At 32.6% G+C, this 27,626-nt stretch overlaps 2 protein-coding genes across 6 annotated transcripts in view; one reads left to right on the forward strand and one right to left on the reverse strand.

The window, feature by feature from the left end:
• cdk5rap2 (CDK5 regulatory subunit associated protein 2) overlaps window positions 1-6,150 on the forward strand; it is a 42,684-nt gene extending 36,534 nt beyond the window's left edge. For 4 of the 5 annotated variants that reach the window (XM_051092477.1, XM_051092478.1, XM_051092480.1 and 1 more), the window contains 7 exons: window positions 1,340-1,393; window positions 1,905-2,095; window positions 2,506-2,637; window positions 3,540-3,678; window positions 3,758-3,804; window positions 5,277-5,322; window positions 5,584-6,150. In XM_051092477.1, the coding sequence (XP_050948434.1) occupies window positions 1,340-1,393; window positions 1,905-2,095; window positions 2,506-2,637; window positions 3,540-3,678; window positions 3,758-3,804; window positions 5,277-5,322; window positions 5,584-5,699 (725 nt within the window). In that variant the 3' untranslated portion in view covers window positions 5,700-6,150. The remainder of the gene's footprint in view (window positions 1-1,339; window positions 1,394-1,904; window positions 2,096-2,505; window positions 2,638-3,539; window positions 3,679-3,757; window positions 3,805-5,276; window positions 5,323-5,583) is intronic. The other variant, XM_051092482.1, reaches the window with a different exon arrangement.
• An 859-nt stretch (window positions 6,151-7,009) lies between these two features.
• On the reverse strand, window positions 7,010-27,618 carry nup188 (nucleoporin 188). Its single transcript, XM_051093587.1, has 44 exons — window positions 27,538-27,618; window positions 26,697-26,751; window positions 26,376-26,449; window positions 25,158-25,242; window positions 24,880-24,960; window positions 24,735-24,779; window positions 24,553-24,645; window positions 24,349-24,468; window positions 24,060-24,271; window positions 23,861-23,975; window positions 23,124-23,324; window positions 22,932-23,021; window positions 22,781-22,846; window positions 22,565-22,684; window positions 22,338-22,464; window positions 22,029-22,202; window positions 21,057-21,183; window positions 20,884-20,971; window positions 20,728-20,804; window positions 20,503-20,617; window positions 19,547-19,667; window positions 19,380-19,446; window positions 19,165-19,290; window positions 18,941-19,074; window positions 18,715-18,821; window positions 17,494-17,700; window positions 17,236-17,405; window positions 16,464-16,533; window positions 15,405-15,472; window positions 15,025-15,220; window positions 14,867-14,944; window positions 14,589-14,674; window positions 13,741-13,886; window positions 13,481-13,650; window positions 11,818-12,018; window positions 11,578-11,670; window positions 11,332-11,484; window positions 10,102-10,239; window positions 9,889-9,963; window positions 9,594-9,800; window positions 9,378-9,509; window positions 9,248-9,300; window positions 9,032-9,161; window positions 7,010-7,639 (listed from the first exon to the last, which is right to left on the reverse strand). The coding sequence occupies exons 1-44, from the start codon at window positions 27,561-27,563 to the stop codon at window positions 7,460-7,462; spliced, it is 5,199 nt and encodes a 1,732-aa protein (XP_050949544.1). The 5' UTR covers window positions 27,564-27,618; the 3' UTR covers window positions 7,010-7,459.
• Between the last annotated feature and the right edge of the window lie 8 nt (window positions 27,619-27,626).

Consider the following 27,626-nt stretch of genomic DNA (forward strand, 5'->3'; position numbering starts at 1 on the left):
AGTGCGACCACTTAAGTTGCATTTGTGACTGAAAACTACTGTGTGCGACAATGGAAAAAATATTTAGGAGCACCAATGTATCACAGACATATCTCATGAATTCATAAAGTGTAGAGGGAGTTTAAATAAGAGATTCACTGTGCAGTGTAGAGAGCTTTGTTGGCTATAATGGAATTTTGTGAGATTGCGATGAACTGAGTGACAGCTTGTAATGATTTTGAGATTGATTTTAATTGATTTGACAGCTTTGGATGAGTTTGTAAATGAGATATTGATTTAATGCAACCGTTAAATATACAGAAAGTTCATATTAAGTGACTTACATTGTCTGACTATAACACTTTCGCCTGATTTTGCTCTGTTTCGTCACCAAAAATAGTTTGAAACAAGCCACAATTGAGCCGCTGCACATCTCCATTCAAACACAGCGGTGTTTCGTTTTTATGAGTGAATGTGCATTTTTAAATGAATCTAGTGAGTCAATGATTCAATTTCCCATTCATAAAGAGTCACTTGCTTTATTCCTGAATGAATCAGCCGTTTGAACAAATCGAATGAATGAATGATTCAGTAATTAAATCAGTGACTTGCTGCCACCTACTGGCATTTTTAGTTCCATTTTTAAAGTACCTTTTCAATTATTTAAGTCATTTAATATTTCTCTATTCAAAATTTTATATTTAAAACATTAATCTTAACATGAATTTATGAATTTGATAGCACTTTTGTGTTCTTCTTTGCCACCTCTGCAGTACAAATTCATTTTGTTAATACTGATTTCATTTGATTGGTAACTTCTTATTTTACTTCTTGTTGTTCTGTTGTTTTACTTAGAAATTTTAAAAAGCTTATAAAATATATTTTTAAAACATTTGGAATAAAAGATGACATACTTTTAATAAAGTTAGAAAAATGCCATTACAAAGGTAAAAAAAAAACAAAAAACAAATCACCTGTAAATCTCTTTAAGGAGTCAAATATCACCTCGTAAATGGGAAGGCTAACTTTTGATCAGATTATTGATTAGAAGGTGCCCCTAACATTTTGACTGTGCTTCTATATTGTTTAAGTTAGGAGCAGACATGCTCCTAAAAAGAAAAGTAAGCGTAGAGCCCTGGTTAATTATTTGAGGGCACTTTTAATAAATTTAACTGATGAGGTTACAGTGATATTACTAAGTTTAAATCAAATGACAAAGTGTTAGTAGCAAAATATTAAAATCTTTAATAAATACTAGTAATTGGTAGAGGCAATTTCAAGAAAATGTTTATTTTTATTTTTATTTTCTTTATTTCATTTTTTTTTTCATTCTTTAATTTTTTCTTTCTCTTTTTCTTAGATGAAGCAGGTAAATCAGATGTTCTTCACTTACACACAGATGCATCTGCACATGGTATGGATCTTTGACTTTTTCTGGTTTTTGTATGTTTATAAACTTCTTATAAACATCTTATTGGTCAGTTTATGCATTGTAGTAATAGTAATAGTTGTAATAATGTTATTATATGCTATTCATCATTGTTATTATTGTCAGTCATTGTTATTATATATCATTCATTATTATATTATTTATTTTAATAAACTAAAAATAATATTACAGTACAGAATTTAATTAAATAATCACTAAAAAAAATACAGAATAAAACTCAAAATGTTGAAATGCATTACAGTGATAAGATGCAACTGGTGCTTAAATGCGAATAATATCACAAAATCTTTATGGTCCTAAAAATTGGCTTCAGTTTTCTTTATGCACTTCTTTCATATGTGACCCTGGACCATAAAACTAGTCTTAAGTAGCATTTTGTAGCATTAGCTAAAAATGCATTGCATGGGTCAAAATGATCAGTTTTGGTTTTGTGCTAAAAATAAAATGGTCGTTTTCCACTTCTATTTGTGTTTAGACAGTGGTAGTTCAGCGGACTCTGGTTCCCACGCTCCGTCCCGGCTGGTCCCGGGTCACCGGCTGTGGGCGGACAGACGCGGGCGTCACGTTCTGGGTCTGATCGAGGACTATAACGCCCTGCGCAAGCAGATCACTGAAGCCAAGAGACTCACTGCAGATCTGGACACTCAGATACACGACTGCGGCCGGGTGAGAACACACACACACACACACACACACACACACACACACACATGTCTGGTTTATTATCCTTGTGGGGACTCTCCATAGGTGCAATGGTTTTTATACTGTCCACACTGTATTTTCTATCCCCTTACCCTAACCCTACCCCTAAACCTAACCCTTACAGAAAACTTTCTGCATTTTTAGTTTCTCAAAAAAACTCATTCTGTATGATTTATAAGCTTTTGTACCCATGGGGACCTCAAGCCAGTCCCCACAATGTCAAAAAATTTGAGGTTTTACTATCCTTGTGGGGACATTTGGTCCCCACAATGTAGCAAAAACAAGTACACACACACACACTCTCACACTCGAGTGGGTTAGGATCAAGTTTCAGCACTGAATGTGTTTCCTGTGTTTTCTGTGGTGTGTGTCAGGCTATGGATCAGATGAAGAGCGTCTCTAGCAGTGTAAACACCATGCAGCAGGTTCTGGAGGAGGCCGCAAGACTTCTCAAACTGCTCTGGAGAGTCTCAGTACCCTCAGGAGACGCCACACACACTCAACAGGTAGCGCATTTGTCTAAATGAGAGCATGCAGTTGACATCTGCTGGTTTTATATAAAGCAGAATAAAGTTGATTTTGTGCAACCAAGAAAATCATTTAATTTATTTATTTGATTATTTAATTAGTAAAATGCATCTTGTAACGCAATATAGACCATCTGTATATAAATGTGTGTGTGTGTGTGTGTGTGTGTGTGTGTGTATATATATATATATATATATATATATATATATATATATATATATATATATAGTATGTGTGTGTGTGTATATATATATATATATATAGTATATGTATATGGTCTATATATTAAATAAGTAAATAAATAAATACACTTAATTTACAATTAATTTATGTGAAATAAAATGCACCTTCTATATTGTAACATAATAGACAAACACAATACATGAAATAAGTACTTTGTGAATTTTTAGTAATAAAAAACAACAAAATCTGAATTTAAATTCAATTAAAATAGAGTTAAAATATATTTATGTGAAATAAAATTCACCTAATTTAATATAGTAGACTGAATTAAATATATGACAAAATAATTAATTACATTCTGAAGTGCTCCTATTGATAATTTCACATCTTATGTTCACATTTTATTATATTTTATTTAAATAAATAAATAAAATTTACTTTTTAATTTTTATTTTATAAAATACATGACAAAATAGTTAAATACATGAAGTGTTCCTATCGTTAATTTTACATCTTATTTATGGTCACATTTTATTGTATTTTATTTAAATAAGTAGATAAAAAAAAAAATTTCAGCCAACCTCACAATAATTTATAATTCAGTGATTATGTGAAGTTCAGTAACTGTAAACCTTTGTTAGTAAAGCCATTCCCAGCAGTACTGTGGTTTATTAAACCTGTGTCCGTGTCCCGTCAGGAGGAGCTGCTGAAGAGTGAGATCAGTCGTCTGAAGACTCGTCTGTCTCAGCAGGAGCGGATGCTGAGCGGAGCCGTCAAACGCCTCAGATCCACCAACCAGCTGAAAGAGGGCATGGAGCGCGTCATCATCGACCAGCGTAAGACACCGGCACAACATTACACTCACACTTATATAGAGTCATCCAACACTGATCTGTGTGTCGTGTGTTTCTGCAGTGTCTCTGACTCATGGTGTGCTGAAGAGAGCCAGAGGAAACCTGGAGGTATGTTTGACTTTGTCTTCATTCACATGCTTTCAGTCCAGTACAGCAAACCAAAATCTATTCATGCTCTCAAAAATGCATCAGTTTCCAAAAAATATGAAGCAGCACAACTGTTTTTAGCTTTGATAATAATTGAAAATCAGCATATTAGAATGATTTCTGATGGATCTGAAAATTCAGCTTTGATCACAGAAATAAATTACATTTTAACATATATTTACATAGATGGTTGCATGGAGGACATGACATGACATGACATTTAAAAAAATGCTTGCAAACACATTTTTTGTACCCAAAGTATTCAAGCAGAGTTTGATACATTTTTCCTCATTCTGTGATAAACTTTTTTTGGGGGAATGTCAGAATTAGTTTATTATTTAATGTACACTATATAATAAATATAGTTTAGTATTTAATAATAAAAAAAAATCATTAAAAAATTTAACTTATTATTTAATTTAATTTATTGATTTATTATTTATTTAATGTTATATAGTTTACTATTAAATACATGAAATAATAAATTGTAATAAATTGTGATGCAACTGAATGACATTAAAGAATAAAATACTTGCAAACATTTTTGGACCCGAAGTATTTGAGGAGAGTTTGGTGAATTTTGTGATAAACTTTTGTTTTTGTTTTTTGGGTTTCAGAATTAATTTATTTGGAAAAAAAAAACAAAAAAACATTTGTTTCAGGACCATATTTATTTATTATTATTATTTTATTTATTTATTTATTTATTTTTTCATTTTTTACAGTTTTTACATTTTTTTTATATTTATATATATATATATATATATATATATATATATATATATATATATATATAATTTTTTTTTTTTTTTTTTTTTTTTTTTTTTTTTTTATATATATTTAAATATATATTTAAATGTTGTGTTCTCCTCAATGTGTCTTTGTAAAGGACAATAAATTGTGACCAAAACCAAATTTATTTGTGAAATTAAATACACCTTAAAATGTCATATAATAGACTAAATTAAATATATGACAAAACAATTAAATACATGGTAAAGTCGTCCTATTGTTAATTTCATTCCTTTTTATGGGTCACATTTTATTGCATTTTATTGAAGTAAATAAATACAAATTAATTTAACATTTTCATGTTATCTAATTTAATATAATAAACTAAATTAAATATATGATAAAATAATTAAATGCATTATCGAGTCTATCATTACATAAAAATATAATACAGTGCAGCTATAAATAAGATGTGAAATTAATTAATTTTAATTAAAATGGGGGTTTTATTCTTACATTCCTACAACATTAAGTACCTCTAAAATATATATATATTAAAATGTGCTGTCCTGAATGTATTTTTTAAAGGACGTTTACCTGCATAAATATTTTAATTTTTTAACAGTTTCCTTTTTTCTTTCCACTCCTGTCTTCATGATATTAATGCTCTGCCCACTATGGTTATTTCACCTGTCTTTCAGTCTAACTATCTGAATGTTTTTGGGCTGAAGGGTCTGCAGGTGGAAGGTTAGTTTAATGACGGCTCGTGTGTTTGTGTGCTTTCAGAAGCCAGTCTGTTTCTTTGCATGACAATCACTGCATGTTCACTGCTTTCTTTCCTTGTTTTTTTTTTTTTTTGGCTGCTTGCAGTTGTTTAAACCCAGTGGCCTAAATTATAATTTTTTTTTTTAATGTTTTATTTCAGGCTTGCGATGCTCTGCATGGTTTTGCTTGATCGTTTGGCTCCCAACACATCTCTGATAGTTTTATCTGTTTGTGTTTCTGTAGGACGTCCCACTGAATGGCTAGTGACCAATCAGCAATCAGGGGGCGTGGCCTGTCCTCAGCAGCATTCAGGCAGAGGCTCAGCCTGCAGTGAAAACTCCTCCCACTGCAGCTGTTAGAAACCTCACACTGACTCCAGATCAGGAAAACCTCATTATGGTTTTCTCGCCCTTTTAATTTGCAGTTTTAATTTATTACTCTCTTTTTGAGGTACGCTGATGCCTTTCAGAAGTATTTGCACATATACAGTAAACATTTAACCGTGTAAAAGGGAACGTTTTTAATAGCACAAGAGATTTTCTCCTGTAAATACTTTGAGCTTTAGTTTTATACTGGTTTTAGACAGTCTCGTGTTCACTGCCGCTCTCCTGTGACGCTGTATTATCCTGCTTCAGATCTAATGTTTTGATGTAAATGAGTGGTACATTAAATGAGCTCATGGTTTAATGTAGCAAACTGTGTTTCAAGTAAATGTATAAACCCTCATAAGACTGTTTCTGCTTTCATGGTACAACTTTTATAGAAAAAAATATATTTTCATAGAAAATCTTTCACAGAAAAAAAGATGCTCTTTATTATTTATATTTATTATATATATATATATATATATATATATAATATTTTTATATGTATATTTATGTATAAATAAAATTTATAAATTATATAAATACACATAAATTGGTGGTAAAAGTTTATAGAAAATATAATTTTATTTTAAAGTCTATATTTTCATACATTTTTCACATTTTTCATTTTTCATGTATGTGTGTATATATACTTAAATATTTGAGATATAGATATAGAATATTTGTATATGTATATTTATGTGAATTAAATTATATAAATGTATAAATTGGTAAACGTTTATAGAAAAATTATATTTTATTTTAAAAAGTCTATTTTTCATAAATCTTTAACAGAAAAAAAAATACTTTTTATATATAAAATATTTGATATAGAATATTTTTGTCTATTTATACATGTATAAATAAAATTTATATTTAAATTATATAAATTTATGTAAATAAATTGGTTGTAAACTTTTATAGAAAAATTATATAGATTTATTTATTAAAAAAAAAAGTATTTTTCATAAGTCTTTCACCAAAAAAATTTACTTTTATATATATAAATATTCGTGATTTTATATATATATATATATATATATATATATATATAATATTTTTTATATGTATATTTATATATGTATAAATAAAACGTATTTAAATTTATATATAATATATATATTTATTTTTATGTATAAATATATATTCTAAATGACATTTTATATATATATATATTCAAAAAATTTACAGAAATTAGAGAACAATTTTAATAGATTAATTTGAAGAATTATTATTCCTGCTATTTTCCATCAATTAATGCAAAAAGATGTATTTCACAAAACGGTAAAAAAAAAAAAGTTACCAGTATTTTCCAGCACAAGTATTAGTGTCAGACCATTTAGACCATTTATCTTTACTCTTACAGTTTATTATGGTTATAAGACAAATATATGGCAACTGGGACATAGAAAGGTTTCATACAAAACAGCTATGGCATACAATGACAACATGTTTTAATTATATACATGTAGCTACAATAACAAAACATTTAAATGTATTTTGACAGTTTTCATCAGCTGCTGTAGGACCATTTGTATTTCTGAGGAGGAAAAAAAAAAAAAAAACTACGTTTAAATAGAAAAGGCCCTGTGTGCGGTCCCGCGATGAGCTTTGGCACCAAACGGACTCGCTGAAGTCGAAGTTGGAATCACTGAAACGGATTCATTGTGATGGAGTTTCCCTTTGTCTGCGATTCAGATTTCTGAATCAGCGTTTAAGTACTGAGCTCTGATCAGAGCGGGATGGTTACGCGTCTAGCGCTGGACGTGCCGGACGAAGGCTTGGACCAGTTGGATGAAGGGCTCCTGGCCCTCAGGCGTGCCCTTGGTTCCTGGTGTGGGTGGTTTGGTTTGCGGTGAGGGAAGCAGCCCGCTGGCTGGGGAGGAAGGGGAACCTCGCCGGAAAAACCGGAATAACGTTGACAACAACGTACTCTGAAAGAAAACATAAAAGACGAGATGGAATTGACTGAACAGACTACAAAAATATATTGGGGTACTGAGCAAAGAACTCAATAAGTGGTTGAGGTCATATTTCACCTTAAAAAAATAAAAATAAATAAATTTTTTAAAATTAAAAAAAAAAAAAAAAATTGAACTTTATAAAAAAAAAAAGAAAACAGATAATTACAAAATAACCATCAGTAAATAAATAAATAAATAAATAATCTGTGAGGGGAAAAAAAAAAAAAAAAAAAAAAAAAAAAAACTGTCCAGGCAGGATGATTATGGTCTTACAGTACTAAAATAAATAAATACAGCAAATAAGAATTAAAAAAATATATTAAATGAATTTTAAAATTTTAATTACAATTAAATAAAAGGAATCTGCAGGGGAAAAGCACTGTCAAAAAAAGGATGATTAACAAATAAAGAAAATCACTAAATAATGATATTAATACTAATAATTTTTTTTTTAAAAAAAAAAAAAAAAAAAAACCCTGTACAGTAATAAAAATAAATAAATGAATAAAGCCAATAATAAATAAATTCAATTATTTAACAAAATAAATAAATCATTAAATTCATAAAAAAAGGGATCTGTAGAGTGGAAAAAACACTGTCCAGTGTATGGTATTACAGTAATAAAGAAATGATAAATCACTAAATTAATACAAAAAAATAATTAAAAATATACATTATTAATTTTTTTTTTTTTCAAAAGACTGCCCAGGCAGGAAAAATATAGTCTTATAGTCGTTAAAAAAAATAAAGACAATCAATCATTAAATTAATAAAAAAGGATGATTAGACAGGATAATTATGGTCATAAAAGCAACTCATAAAATGTCAAAAAAAGATTTCACAAAACAAAAAAAAGTCACAAAAAAATCTATTTCACAAAATACTGATTTTAAGGTCAAATAAGAAATAGCATAAATAAATAAAAATAGTAAATCATTAAAAAAAAGGAATGTGTAGGGGAAAAACACTGTCCAGACAGGATGATTATGGTCTTACAGTGATAAAAATAAATAAATAAAAAATAATAATAATAATAATAATAAAGAAAGAAATCATTAACTTAAAAAAATAAATAAATAAATACATCATTAAATAAATGAAAAAATAAATTTGTGGCAAAATCTGTGGGGAAAAAAAAACTGTCTAGACAGGAATGATTATGGTCAAGTAACTCATAAAACAAAGTAAAAACAAAACCAAAGTAAAAATATCCAAAAATACAGGAACTTGTTGGGGAAATGTCACAACAAAATATGAAATAGCATAAAAAAAAAACAAATCAAGACTGGCAATAAAATTAATTTGATGAAATAATGATATATCCAGCCTCCAGATTTTTTTCTATTCTGCTGAAGAACTCACCAGCTCTGAGCTGAGCTCCTGTTTGAGCCTCTGCTTGTCTCTGGGCAAAACTGAAGGATCCTTCAGACAACGAACAGCCTGAGAGATCAAAACGTAGAAGCAGTTCTCCATTGAGAACATCAGCAAAGACCTGAAAGCACAGAAAGAGCATGAGACGACATGAGGATGAAACCCACACAGGACAGTAAACATCACAGGATCATTTCAGGTGCTCACTTCAGCGCTTGAGTGTCCTCAGAGACCACGACCGGCTCCTTCCTCTTCTCAATCTACAAACAAAACAACTAAATCAGCATACAAACAAACACGACCTGCACAAGAAGATAAGCTGAAAGCGCTACAGCACCTCTCCCAGCATGCTCAGCGCCACATTAATGGTGGCCATGAGAGTCCCGAACGACGGAGCCACGTCAGAGTCAAACGCAGGAGTGGTGAAACTCAACACAAACAGCGTCCTGTACTCCGCAAGGTCCATAGACTAAAAACACACACACAAACATGTCAGAAACAGCACTTTTTCATGTTTCCATCTGTTTGTAGTGTGATGTGCGAATGTGCACACCTGGTCCAGCAGTATCTGACAGCAGTCGGGTGTGAAGTGCTGTAACGTGGCCAGCGTTTTGCTGAGGATCTTTAACAGACTGCACTGAACCGCCTGCAGCGCTTTAGACTCCGCCTCCTCTCTCTCACTCTCCCTCTGCTCTTTGGAGGCGGGCTGTACGGCACGCTGGGGGTGTGGCCCTGGTGGAAGCCCCTCCCCATTCTTGGCCTGAGCAAACAGACAAACAGACATATTAAATCAATCACATACAACACTGACAAACACTGAAGATGAGCCAGAGCGTCACGCCTCATACCTGCAGATAATGGTGCAGCATTTTCTTGCTGTGTAGGAGGTATGTACACGTCTGACACAGATAGCACAGATTCACCTGAAATGCACAAACAACAACTTAGAAGCCTTCAGACATAAAATGTTACACTACAAGTGTACAATACCAATATTTATTTTATTCCCTTTTTAAAATAAAAAAAAAAAAAAAACAACAGCTGAAGTGCTGGAGTTGTACCTGTACATCTCTGAGCAGCTGCGGCAGGTGGAACTGCCACTCCTTGCAGAAGTTGGAGAGCTGGAGCAGGAAGCCCACCGTGTGATCCGCCTCATCCAGACACGCCAGAGACTGAACCGTCCTCACCGCGTTCAGACACTACAACACACAACAACCTCTATGAGCAGTTGTATTGACACACCAGAATAAGAACAATAGAAGAACTTATTCTGAAAGAAAATGAGAAAGATGGAATGGGCTGAACTGAATTGGAAAGATTTATGGTCATATATCACCTCAAAATCAAAGGAAGACTATATATTCTATAAAATAAAGCCTATTTGTAGGACCATTATCATTTTTACACTGTGAAAATTTAATGACAATTAAGCAAATTTAAAAACATATTTAAATTGTAAAATATAGCAATTCTTGTAATGTTTTTAAATTTTGCTGATCGTAATAAAAAAACACTGTCACTCAAAGATGCGTAAAATAATAAAACTCCCTACAAGAGAAAAAAAACATTATATTTATAAAAAATAATAATAATAATAAAAAACTAAAATAAAATAAAATATTGGCTGGAAAAATTACTATTTTGGAAATCACTATTTAGGATAACGCCTACAAACCCCCCAAAATATTTTTTTTTAAATTACAAATAAAAAAAATAAAAATAAAATAAATAATTGGCTGGAAAATTAATGTTTGGAAATTTTTTAGAATTGCTTATTAAAAGGATAAAAAACTTCCAAAAAAATAAATAATTGGCTGGAAAAAAAAAAAAACATGTTTAAAAATATAAAGAAAAAAAAAGGATAAAATAAAGTTTAACTGCTTTGAACAATTACTGTGGAAATATAGCAGATTTTTATGATTAAGCACTATTAAAATATTCAAATTTTGAAGTATTTACACATCACGGCATGCATTTGTTCTATTGATTTTAAATTATGCTGATTATAAAAAGAAAAAAATTAAATAAATAATAATGCGAACTCAGGATGAAACAAAACCCTTACAATGGAGGATATATATATCTATATCTATATCTATATCTATCTATATCTATATCTATATCTATATATATATATATATATATATATATATACACACACACACACACATACACTTACATACATAAGTGTAAAAAAGTTCAACTGGATGAATTACACTGGAAATTTAGGAAACAAAAAAAAAAAAAAAAAAAACATTTAAGATAAACAACCTGCAACCACAAAAACACACCTGTAAAATGCGCTCCTGGTGCACGCCAACAAAGTCGAGCGCTTCATTAATGAAGTTGTAACGGAGAGTTTTCAGCAGACTTTCCATCAGAGACAGACTCAATCTGTACACACCCGGCCAGCTGGGGGCGTCCTGAGACTTACGCACAAACGCCTGAGAGAAACAGATGAAAACTGTTCTTATACAGTCTCTAAACCACCTCAAAAAAATGAGTCAAAAAAGGATATTGTAGTTGTAAAGCAGTACCTGCGTGGCTCCATTAGATGGACCCTCATACACGCTGAGGAGAGGAAGACAGATGCTCTGAATCACTCCAGCACCTGCCACTGCCGCTGCCCCCTACAGACCAGGAGGAACAACTTAATGCTCATGGATTCATTTTATCCAAACAGTTTGTTCATATATTCAATAGTTTATCTGCATGTTTGACACTACTAATACCAAAGAGAAACATCAGTATGTGGTTTTTAAAGCTGCTGTGTGTACCTGCGGTGTTCTGGCGAGTGTGAGCAGCAGATGAAGCGCTGCCTCTGTGAAGTAAAGGTTCTGTTTGGAGCGCAGACTGAGCTCCAGAGCACTCAGAACAGACGGCAGAACTGGCAGCTTCCTGACCACCTGCAGCCACTGCTCACCATCCTCATCAGCCCGACACAACTCTTTAGAGAGATGAAGAGCTAACACACACACCTGAGACACACAGAGAGAGACACCAGTTATGATCTACATGGAATAACTGCATACTGTACAATATACTGCCTATAAAACAGTATGTGAACAGTATGCATTATATACTAAACAGTGACATTTTATGGAAGCTAATTTCCATCACAGACAGAAAGCTACTTGTTATCTCCAAATATACTTTTTCCCCCAACAATCCAAAAATATAAATATAAATTTAAATTTATATAAACTTAAACTTTAATTCATGCAATTCTGACATTTTTTTTGCTTAATTCTGAGTTTACATCTCAATTTTTCCCCACCATAGAATTAAAAAAAGGTAACTGCAACTTCTTAATTCTGAGATCTCACAATTTTGAGTTCATATCACAATTCTGTCTTTTACTAAATTCTGACTAAATTCTCACAATTCCATTTTTTTTTTGGATTCCATTATGGAATGACTATAAAAAAAGTAAACACAAATTTCTCTCTCAAAATGTTTTAAAGTTTATGTAAATTGACTTTTAGCAAGTCAATTCCACACCAGAAAAAAGCTTTAATATATGTCACAACCGCATTTGTAATAATTCGTACAGATAAAAAAGTTTCGTATTTTTATCTAATTTCTTGTTTGTTGGAGTTTATATCTATAATATCAGGTCACGTACAGTGCATTGTCAGATAGCATATTTACATTCTTTGTACACTAAAAATCTTACTGTCCAAAAACCTTTGACTGTTAATGTTTTTTTAAAGAAGTCTCTTCTGCTCACCAAGCCTGCATGTATTTGATATAAAATACAGCAAACGCAGTAATCATGTGAAATATTTTTACTATTTAAAATAGCTGCTTTCTATTTGAATACATTTTAAAATGTAATTTATTCCTCTGATCAAAGCTGAATTTTCAGCATCATTACGCCAGTCTTCAGTGTCACACGATCCTTCAGAAATCATTCTAACATGCTGATTTGCTCAATAAATATTTTATTATTATTAATTATTATTATTATTATCATCATCATTAATATTTAAAACTGCTGAGCACAGATTTTTTTTTTAGGATTCTTTGATTAATAGAAATATCCAAAGATTAGCATTTATCTGAAATACTAAGGTTTAGATAAATGCTGAAAATTCTTCTGAGCTTTCTATTGATCAAAGAAACCAGAAAAAAAAAATTCTACTAATTTTGAGCAGCAAATCAGAATATTAGAATGATTTCTGAAGGATCATGTGACTGGAGTAATGATGCTAAAAATTCAGCTTTGAAATCACAAGAATAAATAAGATTTTAAAAAATATATATATTTAAATAGAAAACAATTATTTTACATAGTAAAAATATTTTCTTTTTGCTGTAATTTGGATCAAATAAATGCAGCTTGGTGAGAACAGACTTATTTAAAAAAAAAACATTCAAAATCTTACTGTCCAAAATCTTTTAACTGGTAGTGTACATTATACATCCAAACACACTCACTGAGTCTTGCTGGTCTTTCTGGAAATGCGGACTGTCTGTCTCCATGCTGTCCTCCTGAACGTCACCTCTCTGTATCGTGTGACGTGTGCTGTCAATCAACGCCAGGGCTTCGTCCTGAACCATCTCACACACGCACAACAGCAGCTGGGGAAGCTGGGTAATCTCTCCTCCTGAACCAGAAATTGTTAATCAATTGTTAAAACAAAAACAATGAGCACACTTAGTGTAATGCGTTTTCCCAAACAAACATGCAGACTTACCGTTGAGTCCTTGTATCTGCAGGGCTAAGATGAGAGCTGAGAGGAGTTTGGCTTTGGTTCGGTCCGTGAGCTGTTGCTCAGCATGTAAAACACTTTCCAACATCAGAGACAGGGGCGGAAGTAGAGCTGGAGCGGACACCAACACACTGACACAAACCACATCGACAATATTAGTTAACATGCAACTGAAATAAAAGTTTCAAATATTTTATAAACACTTCTAAGATTCAAAACACCTTCCACAGTTCATCACGAATTTTTTAGCCAATTGTTTTTGTAAATATTCTTTAATGTTTAAAATAATTTTAAAAACTGCTAAAAATTAAATAAACAAATAAAAACAAGAACACAAAAAATCAAAACAAAGAATAAAAATAACCAATTCACAATATATTTCAAAAAACTATAATAGTATGATGCTAAAATAAAACAGGAGTAAACATGGCCATTTTTTAAATTGAGTTATTTTTTATTTTCATTTTTTTTTTTGTATTTAAAGTTTCAGTAATTTAGTTTTTGTCATTGGTTTTCTTAGGTCTGTATAGTTCTTATTCATTTTTATTTTAGTTTTACTTTTAGTTATTTTAAAAGTTATTTTATTAGTTAAATTAAAATGAAAATAAAATTTTGCTTTGGAAACTAGCTATAAAATACACTTCTAAATATTTTATTTTAGTTGACAAGTAACTTTTTTTATGGTTTCACTTTTAGTTTACTATAGTAACCCTGATTTACACATCAACACTTAATTCAGTGTCAAGTAACTTGGCAAAGACATTGCTATTCATTTCAAATGTGAAGGTGTGAGCAAATCACTTACGATATGCAAGCTATTAACAAAAACACACCTTTTCCACTGTTTGAGGAGGATGAGGAGCAGCGTGGCCATCATAGATCCCAGACGCAGACAGAAGACAGACTGAGACATCAGCAGCTGGAAGAGAGATGTATGGGAGTTTAAGGTTTTTGTACTGCTGTATCGTAAGTGTTTGACATAACAATATTTTTAAGCAAGGTCATAAGTTTTTTCTTTTAGCAGTAATGTCAAGATTTAATCTTTAATAATTACAATTATCTTAATTTAGGAAGTCCCTATTTAGATGCTTGTACGTTTAAGGAACCTTACCGCTGCTTTGGTGCCTTCCAACACGTCCATGAAAAGCTTCTGCCTGACAGTGTCATCCTTCAGATGCATCACCTCAGACTACAAACACACAAGACGGGTTATAATCACACACAAGCAGTATAACCATGAGACGTGTGAGGTTGAGTGTAGCTGCTCACATGACTAGTGGAGAGTATTAAGAGCGTCCTCCAGGCTGAGATGAGCATCTGAGACTCGGATATAGAGCGGAGACCCTCCTCTTCACCGTCGCACGCCACACACACCAGATCACGCACGTAATCCGACCAGAACTCATAGCGCCGCTTACTGCTGAAACTCTCCAGAGCCGCTTTCAGAGACGGATCCAACACACCACTGAGAGAGACAGATAGACAGACAACCCATGTAAAACTATACTGATGGTTTGCAAACAGAAAACACCACTTCTACTAATTATTTTGTCCATTTAAAGCAGCTGTTTGGAGTATTTCCAGCTTTACGGATATATTTAATGGCTGTTTTTGAACGGAACAGCTTTATATGCTTGTGTAGATCATACCTGACAACATAGTAGATCTCAAGCGCGATTATCTTCATCACAAAGGCACAAGACTCCAGAACACACGGCTACACAAAAACAAACAAGGAAATACAATCAGATTTGCAATAAAATACTGTCATAATCAAGAACAAATACATTCTTTGTAAAAAATTACATTAGTTAACGTAGATTAATCCACTAGTTAATGCATAGCTGACAATGAGCAATGCATTTATTACAGTAATTATAAATATGTGAGTAACACTACAAAAACGTGTCATTTGTTAACATCAGTTAATGTATTAACTAACATGATTGAACAATTTGTTAATATTAGTTAATATTAGTAGTAATATTAGTAATATTAGTGTTATTTTAAGTATTACAGAGATACTATTTTATTTTTTTATTAATGTTTTGAATCAGGTGATGATTTCCATATTTGTTTTTTCCATTTCATTTTTGGTTGACGTTTTAGTAATTTTGTCATTTTTAGTAATTTTGTTGAGTTTTTTTTTTTTTTTTTTTTTTTTTTTTCACTTTAATGAAATTACATATATGTAAAAAAAAATAAAACAAATACATAAGCCTAAAAATCAATGTTGAATTAACTTACAAAGTATTTTCTTTATTAGTTAATTTGGTAACAGTTAACGTACTAACATGAACAATGAACAATATATTTATTACACTATTTATTCATTTCTGTTAATGATAGTTAATAAAAACAGTTGTTCAATGTTAGTTCATGTTAACTCACTGTGCATTAACTAATGTTAACAAACACAATTTTTTTTATTAATTAATCTATTTACCTTTTTATTAATCTATTTTAATAATGCATTAGTAAATGCCTAAATTAACATTAAGATTATTAAATGCTGTAGAAGTATTGTTCGTTCTTAGTGTTCTTCACGTTAACTAATAAACCTTATTGTAAAGTGTGACCATAAGTGTTTACGAATGCATTTTTCCACTTCAGATCATCAAACAATGTCCTCAAAGTTAGATTTTGTTTAATTCTGGAAACAATTTTATCTTCAAGCTATTACCAACTACTTATGCACACAAACATACCTCGGTGGTCTCAGATGGGGGAGGTAAGTTTCCAAATAAAGGAGTAGTGAGGTTTTCCCAGAATTTTTCTCTGTAATGATAAAAGATTATATTGTTAGTTTAAATATTGCTCAATTAAAAATACAGAGGTACACAATACAAAAATCTAAATAAAGCAATTATAGAACAAAGTGTACATATAATTCTATAAAAAATTCTTTAAATTTACTTTTGAAAGAAATTAAAAGTTTTTCTGGGTCCATTTAATAAAACAAGTCCTTAAGAGTTTGCCCTGATAATAACCTATAAAAACCCATAACCCATAAAAGTGGACGTACATGCTACGAAAGTGCAGAACATGGCCACTACAGCAGTGGTTCTCAATCACTAAATTAATAAAATAATACAATTAATAAAATATAATTTATAAAAAATAATAAATATATAATACAAATTAGTAAATGGTATTTTAAAATACCCTAACTCCAAATAAAAATGCGAAAAACAAAATTAAAGTAAAATAATAAAGTAATAAAATAAAAATATTAAACTAACAAAAAATATTTCTAATTTCCCCCATAAAAAAATGTTTTTTTTCCTTTTAAATTAATTAAAAACAACAGTTCTTGAAACTACTACAAAATGAACAGTGGCTGGTATATACAATATATGAATATATAAAAATGTTTGAAAACAAGCAGCCTCATCATAATTATCTCTGAATATTGCATTGGACAACAGGGACCTTTGAGCAAAAAAGCTTGAGTAGCACTGCGTCATGCGAGAGACTCACTTGGTCCTGAGCACTGAGAGTGCGCTGTCCCGTCTGTCCTGCCAGAGCGCGTGGAGGAAGGCCAGTGCTGCCCTGTGCAGGAGGGGAGGACACCAGTACTTCCCCTGCTGCTTAGAGTCCAGCAACTCCAACACCACTGACAAACAGCTCCACTCTCCCAGAGAAAACTCCTACACACAGAGAGATAAAACCAGACAGTCACACACTGCTCTGAATCATTCATCTGATTCAGCGGTGAGCATTTCTGTGACCTCTGACCTTTGCCCCGTCACTGCCGTCTTTGGCCTCAAGGTTGAGGAAGAGTTCAATGAGTCCAGGTTGTGTTTCCACAGCCACGGTGAGGAACTCAAGTATGGTGACTTTAATACGCATGTCTTCAGTTCTGCTCTGTAGACGTGTCAGAAACGCATCTCTGATTGCAGCAGCGTCACTGCCCAGACAAGCATACACAGACATGGGAGCCACCTGTACACACAAAACAATGCTTTACTTATATGATACTAAGACTTCTATATTAACCAATAATGCCTTTAATGACTGATACGGTTTGTATTGAAGAGTGAATGACAAATAAATAAATACATTCAAAATAATGGTCAAACCAATTATTGATTTCTATAATAAAACTATTTAAGGCAATGTTATTTTAGGACTATTTATTTACATTAGAGCATTTATTAATATTTTGAATGAGCTTTTTTTTAATATACTTTAATTTAGTGTCAATTTTGTTTCAATTTTACTGATTTTTTTTTGTCATTTTTATTAATTTGTAACTTTTCTATATAGCTTTATTGTTGTTTCTTTTTTTAGTTTTAGTAATGATTACAAGCAATTATTTCTTTTTTTAATAATTTATATAGAGCAGTGTCAGTATTAATACTAATTGTCAAACCAATTGCTTTCTCTCTACTATAAATGTACTCAAACCAGTGTTATTTTAGTATTATTTATGTCCATTAGAGTATTTATTAATATTCTGAATTTGTTTTATCAGTTTTTAATTTAGTTTACGTTTAGTTTTATGTAATCTAATTTTTATATTTCTATTTAGCGTTAATTTTTTTTATTTCAGTTTTTGTATTTTTAAGTTTTAGTAATTATTATATTGAACAGATATAGAATAATGTGAGGACTACATTTTTAGTACTTTAGTATTATTTATATACAATTATAGCATTTTGCATTAGTTTAAATTTACTTTCATTTTTATTTTTATTTAAAAAAAAAAAAAAAAAAAAAAAAAAAAACATTTGTGTTATTCATTTTATGTGCTTGTGATTTTCATTTTTGATTTTTTAAATATTTTATTTAAAATTTATTTATGAAAATGGTAACATTTTTAATAGTTGTAGGTAACAATATCAACACTCACTCAAACCCCAAATTCAGGCATTTTACATGTAAAACTACATTATTTAGTCTCTTTATGAAGCTGTTTTCCACATTAAGACCACAATGAGGGGTCAAGAGTATTACCGTGGCGAGTCTCTTCAGCAGCTGTATGGCCAGTCGTGGCAGCGCTGGGTCGTGCTTGTGGTAAATATACTTCGCCAACACAGCAATCAGGTTGTTGCCATGACCGCCTGCAAGAAAAACATAATGGCTGCATGAAAAACAGATGTTTGGAACAAAAAAAAAATCTGAAAAAAGTCAAGTATTTATTGTTGCAGACTGATTCCACATCTACGGTATATGAACTAACCATGCTGTGTTAGCGCTTGTTCCAGAGGTGAAGCCGTATCAGACTGTGGTTTGAGTCGGATCACATTATTGGTGACTGAGAATGCCAACTTCACTGTCTGGATCAGAACCTGACCAGGTCCCTCAGATCCACCACTGTAGAGAGACACACAAACTCAAACCCACTGACTCATGTAAAGTTGATGAGGAGATTGAATCCATGTTAAAGGCTCAATAAGCACGTACCTGCTGGGCTGTGCTGCGAGCACCATGTTGATAGTGTCCACTCCCACACCCATGATGCTGACCACAGCCTGTCCAGCCTCTGTGTTAGCCAAACTGTAGATACACAAGGACTGCAGACTGGGGGCGCTGCAGAAATAATACATCAAATATGTGAGGACATAAAACACCAGCAAATGAAATAAATGACAATGCTGTATTCATCTGCATCTTCTTACCTGCCCTCTGACTCCCCCTCCTGACTCAGATTGAGAATAGCATGAACTAACTCTAGAATCAAACAACCTGAAACAGAGAGAACAGAGAGCAGACAAAGCACTGAGCAAATATCAGTAAATCTGAGAGAAAGAGAATTTCAGACTATAATGTTGTGCGAGTTGCTCACCGATCCTCTCTCGCACTCCATAGGTGTTGTAGCGCCACTTATGATACGTAGGCAGCATTTCTTTTAGAACCAGCAGCACACATGGGATGAGTCCTCTGCTCTGAGTACTGCCCAACTGACCCTGAAAACACACAAACACATCATAATTACTTAATATCCACCAATTTAGTAAGGCTGCATATTCTGGGAAAAAAAAAAAAAAAATATATATATATATATATATATATATATAATTCAAAATATATATATTATGATATAACATTTTAATATTATTCATATTATTATTACTACTAAAAAAAAGAAATGATTTAAGTAATAACATATTAAATAAATAAGCAACAAGTACAAATTCATTTCTATTAATTACAATACTAATTCAAAGATAACTTAAAACATTTTAAAAATTAAACCATCAAGCTTTTATTTTGCTGGAGAAAAAAAAATGGACCCCTCGATATTATCATCACTGAATAAAACAAATATTATAATTGTAATATTTTGCTTCAGAATAAAAAAATAAGGAATTTGAGAAAATCTGTTAGTAATACATATATACATAGTAATACATACATACATACATATATTAATAATTAATATAGTTTTTATATTTTATTTTTAAATATTTATGTAATATTATTGAATAATAATAATAATAATAATAATGATATAAATTAAACTAAATACAATAATATTTATGGCTTACGTCTTAATACTGTTTAAAAAAGTTTTTTTTTAATATATATAGTTTTTATATTTTATTTTTAAATAATTATGTAATTACATTATTTGCTGCATTTACTGCAAAACGAAACACTGAAAACAGCGAATCATGAGCTGCTCGTGTGTAAAAGAACACAGTCCCACGCTTCACACTGAAACATGCAGTCATAAATTTATTTAATTAAATCTCAGTCTATTTTGACATGACTGGTCATAACGGCTGATAAATGCATTACCTTGACAAGTGTGGTCACCAATCTTAAAAAGGCAATGGTCACACTGTACTCTCCTCTGGGCTGTTCGATCAAAACCAGCAGGTTGCCATAATTACCTGCCTTCATACCCTCTGCACTGAAACACACACACACCCACACCAAACATGTTACTCTTCAGGTTCCTTTAAATTTTAACACATGAATATAATGCAGTTAATGTTCACTAGTTCTGCATGTGTGTGTCACCTGATGGTCTGTGCCATGTTAGTCAGAGGAGTGGAGGCAAACGGAAGGAAGCCAGTGTGATGCAGACTGGACCAAACCTGCACCAGGTGGAAAGGCAGTTTAGTCTTAGCGCATCACTTTATACTTCCCTGACTTAATATAACCATGAACATTTACCTTCCCAGGCTGCCGTGCAGCCAGAGCGATAAGGCAGTTGACGCAGGAAGTGATCACGTCTACTGGAGGGTTAATAACGGAGGTCAACCTGTCATACGAATCAAACACACACTGTCATTTTCGTTGTTAATGCATTGTTTATTATTTGATCTACATGTTTATGTGTATCTCACCTCTGTAGCAGCATATAGATCCGTGATGTGAGCGGCAGCAGACAATCAGACACCGTCCAATCGGTGCTGATGATCTTATGAACCAGGTCCAAGATGGGCTTCACTCGCTCACAGTGTACCAACACATCTATTCACACCAGACAGATATCGATATCAGGTGAAAATGTGGCAATATTTCAACAAAATGTAAACATTTTTCAATACACAGGGTCTATAATTTCCACAATGTCATAGTCATAACAATTTTACAGTATACAGTGTGTAAAGTCAGCGAATTTGGCAAATTTCAGATGAATAATACAAAAGTAGGGCTCCACACAGAGCATGAAAGTAATTTTTAAGTTTTTATTTGATTACATTTTAAAATATAAATTAAATTGTTAATGGTTTTATATCATTAAACCAAAAATCCAGAAAAAATAAAACAGATAAAAGATTTCATAAACCTCTACTACTGAATTAATTTTCAGAAATTATTAAATTGTTAGTTTTATTAATTAAATTAATTAGACAGCCTTCTGATTATTAAAATGCAGCTAAACAATTAAAATAGTTCAGAAATAAAACAGAAAAAAACTAAATTTGGAATTTGAGAAAAAATAAAATGGGGCTTTAAAAATTCTAAATGAACTCTTATAAAATTTGTGAAAGTTTAATGATTTCAATTAGATAGACATGCTTTTTCATTAGTAAAATTTTATTTAACCATTAAAATGGAATCCAGAAATTTTGGAAAAAAAAAAAAAACAATTATAAATAACCTAAATTTGTGTAAGCTTCATTAATACAATTTATTTGAAAATTAAAATGGAATCTAAAAAAATGTAATTGAAAAAAAAATGAAATTTGGGGAAATAAAATGGAATCCAGCAAAATTTAAATTAAAAAAAAAAAAAAAAAAAAAAAAAAAAAATGGATTTTGTGGAAAAAACAGATTTCATAGAGCACTTGATTTCACTTGATTGTGCGTACCTGCAGTAGAGACGACGTGCAGCAGCATCTCAATCTCACAAGTGAAAAGAGTCCATGAGCTGTAGGAATACTCCCAGCGCACCAGGAATCCCTGTTCACCCACAGACAGCTGCTTTCCTTCACACACTTGTCCAAAACATCCCTGAGGCATCCGCAGGTTGGTCTGACCCACACCTGAACATACAGAAAGCACGAGAGAAAACGTCACAAAAACGCGTTTGTATGTGTTTTCATACAAAGATGCAATCAGGCAAACAGTCGACAAAAACACAGAAACACTGCATATGACTTTCTTTTCTCAGCACTGACCCAGAGGATAAAGGAGTTTGGGAGTCTGTCTCCTCCACAGAATGCCGTCATCTCTGGAGATCACGTCGTTGGGTTTGTGCTTATAGGCCTCAGTGTAGAACGACATCTTATCTAAGAAGGTGTACACCTGAGAGACAAACCATGAGATGTACATGAATTCTAAAACAATGCATGTACAGATATATGATTAGGAAATGTAACAAGGGTATTTCCAAACTTTGTTTTACCTTCTTAGCTGTAGATTTGTCAGACAGCAGTGCGGTAAGCAACTGAAGTAAAGGCCCAGTCTTATATGGAAACACACCAACTGCACTGTCTAGAATCACACCGAGACCCATGTTCGGCTTCTGTAGGGCACAACCAGAGGTCAAAGGTCATACTACACAGGCATTTTAGAACACACAGAATCTACTAATTTAATGTGCATCAATTGTTTTGCTCACCGACTCCCAGAAAAGCTCAGCCAGACTCGGAGCAGCAAGAACTTCACATGCTGCATTGATCAGATGCTACAGACAGAATAATCATCACTGTTATCTAAGATGAATGCATAACTTATTTTTAAAGAATAACAGTAGCATAATAATTTTGTACCTGTTGGCTGCCGAGTGTGTCTTCTTCAAAAGAGGTGATGACAAAAGACAGGAGACCATAAATACACATCCGCGCAGTGCTCGCTGTGCACTAAAACAGGACAGAGACATGCGACAGTATGAGTAAAGGTCCATGTCACCATTAAAGAAAGATGTTTTTAAGTTAAGCAGTTTGATAAAATGCTGCTCCTACATTATTTCCAGTGCTGCCGAGTGCCTGCAGCATGTTGGTAAGGTACTGAAAGACTCCAAGCTGCAGTGTTGTGTGTCCTAGACGTCTGATCACAGAGCTCACTTCCTCCGGACGCAGTGTGTGTCTCAAAAGAACCCAGGCCAAAAGAACCGGCCCGTGGTGTGAGATGTCACCAAATGTCAACAGCATCTGATCCACCTCCTGCATACACAACAGTTGATAAATAAAAAAGCAAATCATCTACATTTTAAGTTAAACAAAATTGCTCATGCATTCAGATTTTAGAGCCAGAATTATTCATTTTTAAAAAGTTACAATTCTAAAAGAGTTTTAAAAATGCAATTAAATTGATCAAAAGTGGCAGTAAAGATTTGTGTTTGAAATAAAAGCTGTTCTTTTGAGTGTTCCATACATCAAAGAATCCTAAAAAAAAAATGCATCACAGTTTCCAAAAAAATATGAAGCACCACAACTGTTTTCAACATTGGTAATAAGAAAAATAATTCTGGCGCAGCAAAATCAGCATATTAGAATGATTTCTGAAGGATCATGTGCCATTTAATACTGGAGTAATGATGCTGAAAATAAAGCTTTGATCACAGCAATTTATTTAGATAGAACAATGTTATTTTAAATTGCAATAATATTTCACAATATTACTGCATTTCTGATCAAATAACCGCAACCTTAGTGAGTATAAAAGAGTTTCACAGAATTTGAATGGTGTTGTTCGATACCTTGCAAACATCCTGTTGGTCATAAAACTGATGCTGTTCGGTGCGGTCCTCCAGAGCACATTTATGCAGGAAGTCGATATCCATCCCCTCTACAAGAATCAAAGAACTGAAATACCTGTTGAGACGACAATTCACACATTATAAAACACTGTTTGTGAGCATATAAGGTGAAAAGAATCAGATGACTGAGTATTCTGACCCAATGCGTTCAACCAGCGCATCCATGCTTTTATCCACAAGGTGTCGATTGGTCTGTCGCTGTCCAAAACCCTGTTCCTTGAACAGCCGTGTGAAGGTGGCAAGGTCATTGGGTGGCATCTCGAAGTAGGCATAATACAAGAACAAGATCTCCAGCAGCAGGGCCTGTTCTTTCAGACACTGCACAAACCAGTGGGACACCTGCCTCTCCGTCTGCACAGATATGAATAGATCCTGAGTCAAATTCTACAGGTGATGTTGCTTTAAACATAATTAGATTATCATCCCACCATCAGATTTCCATGCGTCTCCCATGTTGGAGCTTCTGATTTGGATAGCGACTCAAACTGTTGTCTATAGTTGGACACTAGATCTTTCTCCAGTTTACTAACACAGTTGGAGTACTCTGCCTAAAGAAAAACAGAGAGAAAAGATGTATTAAATTAATTTGGTCATCTGACTGTCTAATAGAATAACTAATCTCTTTTATTTACCCTGTATGGATGTCTCTCATCCTGGAAGTACGTGAGAAGGTGGAGAACACAGCGCAGAACGCACAGCCGCTCTTCATAGTAGTAATCTGCTATCTGTAAAAGACAATTTGAAAATTGGCGTCACAATTCAATTTATTTTAGCATCATTTTAAGTGTTGAAGCAACAATAGTTTGTTTCAAACCTTTAGCAGCAGAGCTTGACTTTGTCTCTCATCCTGCATCACACCCTGATGAAAACGAAAGGAGGGTTATTTATTTATTCGCATAACTTGAAAAGCTCTTACTATGTTTGTGATGTACATGTATGCCACGTGAGGCCAAACTCACCTTGAGTGTGTTTCGTGTGCCCCTGTAATCCTCCTGGAGGTAACATTGAAGAATCTGCACACTTTGCTGTTCATCCAAACCCTGACATAAAAAACACACACAAATTAGATATTTGTCCACTCCTGAAATCTCAATTCTGTCAGACTTACTGTGAATAAGAGAGAGTGCAATGTGTTTCAAAACACATTTTTGTGTATAAACATGCATATAAATACCCAAAAACACTTTATGTTGTGGTCAAAAGCTTCATTATATAGCCAATGTGCCCAGACACTCACCAGCAGTTTGCTGATCCTGAGTCCGAAGTCTTTGAGAGCTTGTGGTGTGTCTTTATCTGCTTTCAGCTTGTCTGCGGCCGATGTGCTGCACATAACATTTCATCACTTACTATATATTCAACAGTAACAAGACAACTTTCATGAGGTATGTTTACATGCACTAATTTCAGTGTTATTTTACTATAACTGATAAAGCGGTCAATTTTGAATTAATCATTTTAATTTTAGTTTAGTACTTCAACTTAAATAAGAAATGCTGCCTTGACAAGCAGCTAAAATATATACACTGCCAATCAAAAGTTTTTGAACAGGTTTTTAATTTTTTTAAAGAAAAAACATCTCATCTGCTCACCAAGCCTTCATTCATTTTATCCAAAATACAGCAAAAGCAGCAATGTTGTGAAGTATTTTGACTATTTATAAATAACTGCTTCCTATTGGAATAGTTTTTAAAATTTTATTTATTCCTGCGATCAAAGCTATATTTTCAGCACCTTCAGAAATCATTCTAATATGCTAATTTGCTGTTCAAGAAACATTTATTATTATTATTAATATTTAAATCAGTTGAGTACTTTTTTCAGGATACAGAAAGATCCAAAGATCAGTATTTATCTGAAATAAAACGCTTTTCTAACATTATACATTACAGGGGGAGGAGAAATCATAGAAATAAATACTTTTATTTAGCAGGGATGCTTTAAATTGATCAAAAGTGATGATAAAGACATTTATAATGTTACAAAAGATTTCTATTTTAGATAAATGTTCTTTCTTCAGCTTTGAAATTACAGGAATAAATTACATTTTAAAATATTTTTAAATAGAAAATAATTTTGCTGTACTTTGGATTAAATAAATGCAGGTTTGGTGAGCAGAAGAGACTTCTTTAAAACTTTTGACTGGTAGTGTACATATATGATATGGTTTTAGTTAATGATAATAGCCTGACTAATTTTCATCAGTTCGAAAGATTCCAATTGGATTCCAGATGCTGAAAAGTCTGTTTATATAAACCTAAAATTTGCAATCTGATTTGCATATGTTTACATGTGCATTATATATATTCAGAACAAAACTGGATGTGCTCAACAGGTATACCACTGAGTATATATCATCAGACAATATCTCCCTAGCTTAATAAAGCCAAACTTGTCTTTGTGTTGAGGTTATTTATTTTTACATCTTACATTTTTACATGTTTTAATGTTGTGTTACCTGGGTGGTTTGTAAAAGGACAGACCCTGCAGAAGTCTCTCCCAATTCCGATCCAATTCAGCCTCAATCTGGGCCTGTTGAACCACACAAGAAAATCTCAGGTCACAAATGATGAAGACAGGAACTCAATGAGATACATTATAAAAGTATACTTCACCAAAGATCATCAGTTCAGTACAGTTTAAGAATAAAACAGCTTTATTTATAGCGTCTCCTCACGGAATTCCCTCAATTAACCACTTTTGTACATACGCAGCTGTTTAATTAAATCTAGACAGAAGGCAGTTATGCTGTTATTAAAAACAATATTTAAATACTAACCGGTTCTCGAAGTGCAGATCTGCCCAGCAAGATAGTCCATAACTCTCGGCTGCTCCTGAAGAAACATTTTTAAATGCGTCATAATTATTAATGAACTTTTTCTTTGTTTTTTTGTTTTTTGGCTTAGATGCTGAAAGCAAAGATCCTTCCAGAACTGATCATATAAAGCCAGTGCTCCATTATAGTGTTTATGAGTCCACACATACATTATTTGCACTGGTACTTTAACCATAGCCTTTTTTAAAAATGACAACATTAACTATTTTTTTTCAAATGTACATATTCATAAAAAAAAAAAAACAGTTGTATTTTCAACTAAAAAAAGTTTTAGAACAATTATAATTCGGGACAGCTCTTGACAGCTCAGCTATTTACTTTTACACATTTACAACTCAATATATACACACATCATATTGTTCCTATATTAATAAGTACCCTTATAAGACTGCACACATTCACATATACACACAATGAAACTCATTCATTACTTCAAACTCACATCCTCATATCAAACTCGTATCAAAACAAGACGATCAATTTCACAATTAACCAAGGTTAATATTTTTCTTTCATATAATGTTTAAGAAATTGACGGTTGCTTAAAATCTGTTTATAAACTGCAAATTAACATTTGAATTTAAGCGGCGCGGGTCTGTCAGCCAGCACACGCGACCGACTCGTGCGACCGTTAAATGCCAACTAAACAGCACGTCCGAAACATATTTCCCTCGCAGATTACGTCCAAATACGAGGTATGAAATATCCACACATTACCCAATTACAAATTTCGGTGTAGCCCTTTGAGAACAACTCAAGTAAGTTTCTCTTTCTTCCATTTTACCTGACACACATCTCCGAGTCCGCCATCTTCACCCGGATCACGTGACTAACACAAACGAACCGAGCGCTCTCCTATCACGTGACTTGGGG

Source organism: Labeo rohita, chromosome 21 (genome assembly GCF_022985175.1).
Source record: "Labeo rohita strain BAU-BD-2019 chromosome 21, IGBB_LRoh.1.0, whole genome shotgun sequence".
NCBI lineage: Eukaryota > Metazoa > Chordata > Actinopteri > Cypriniformes > Cyprinidae > Labeo > Labeo rohita.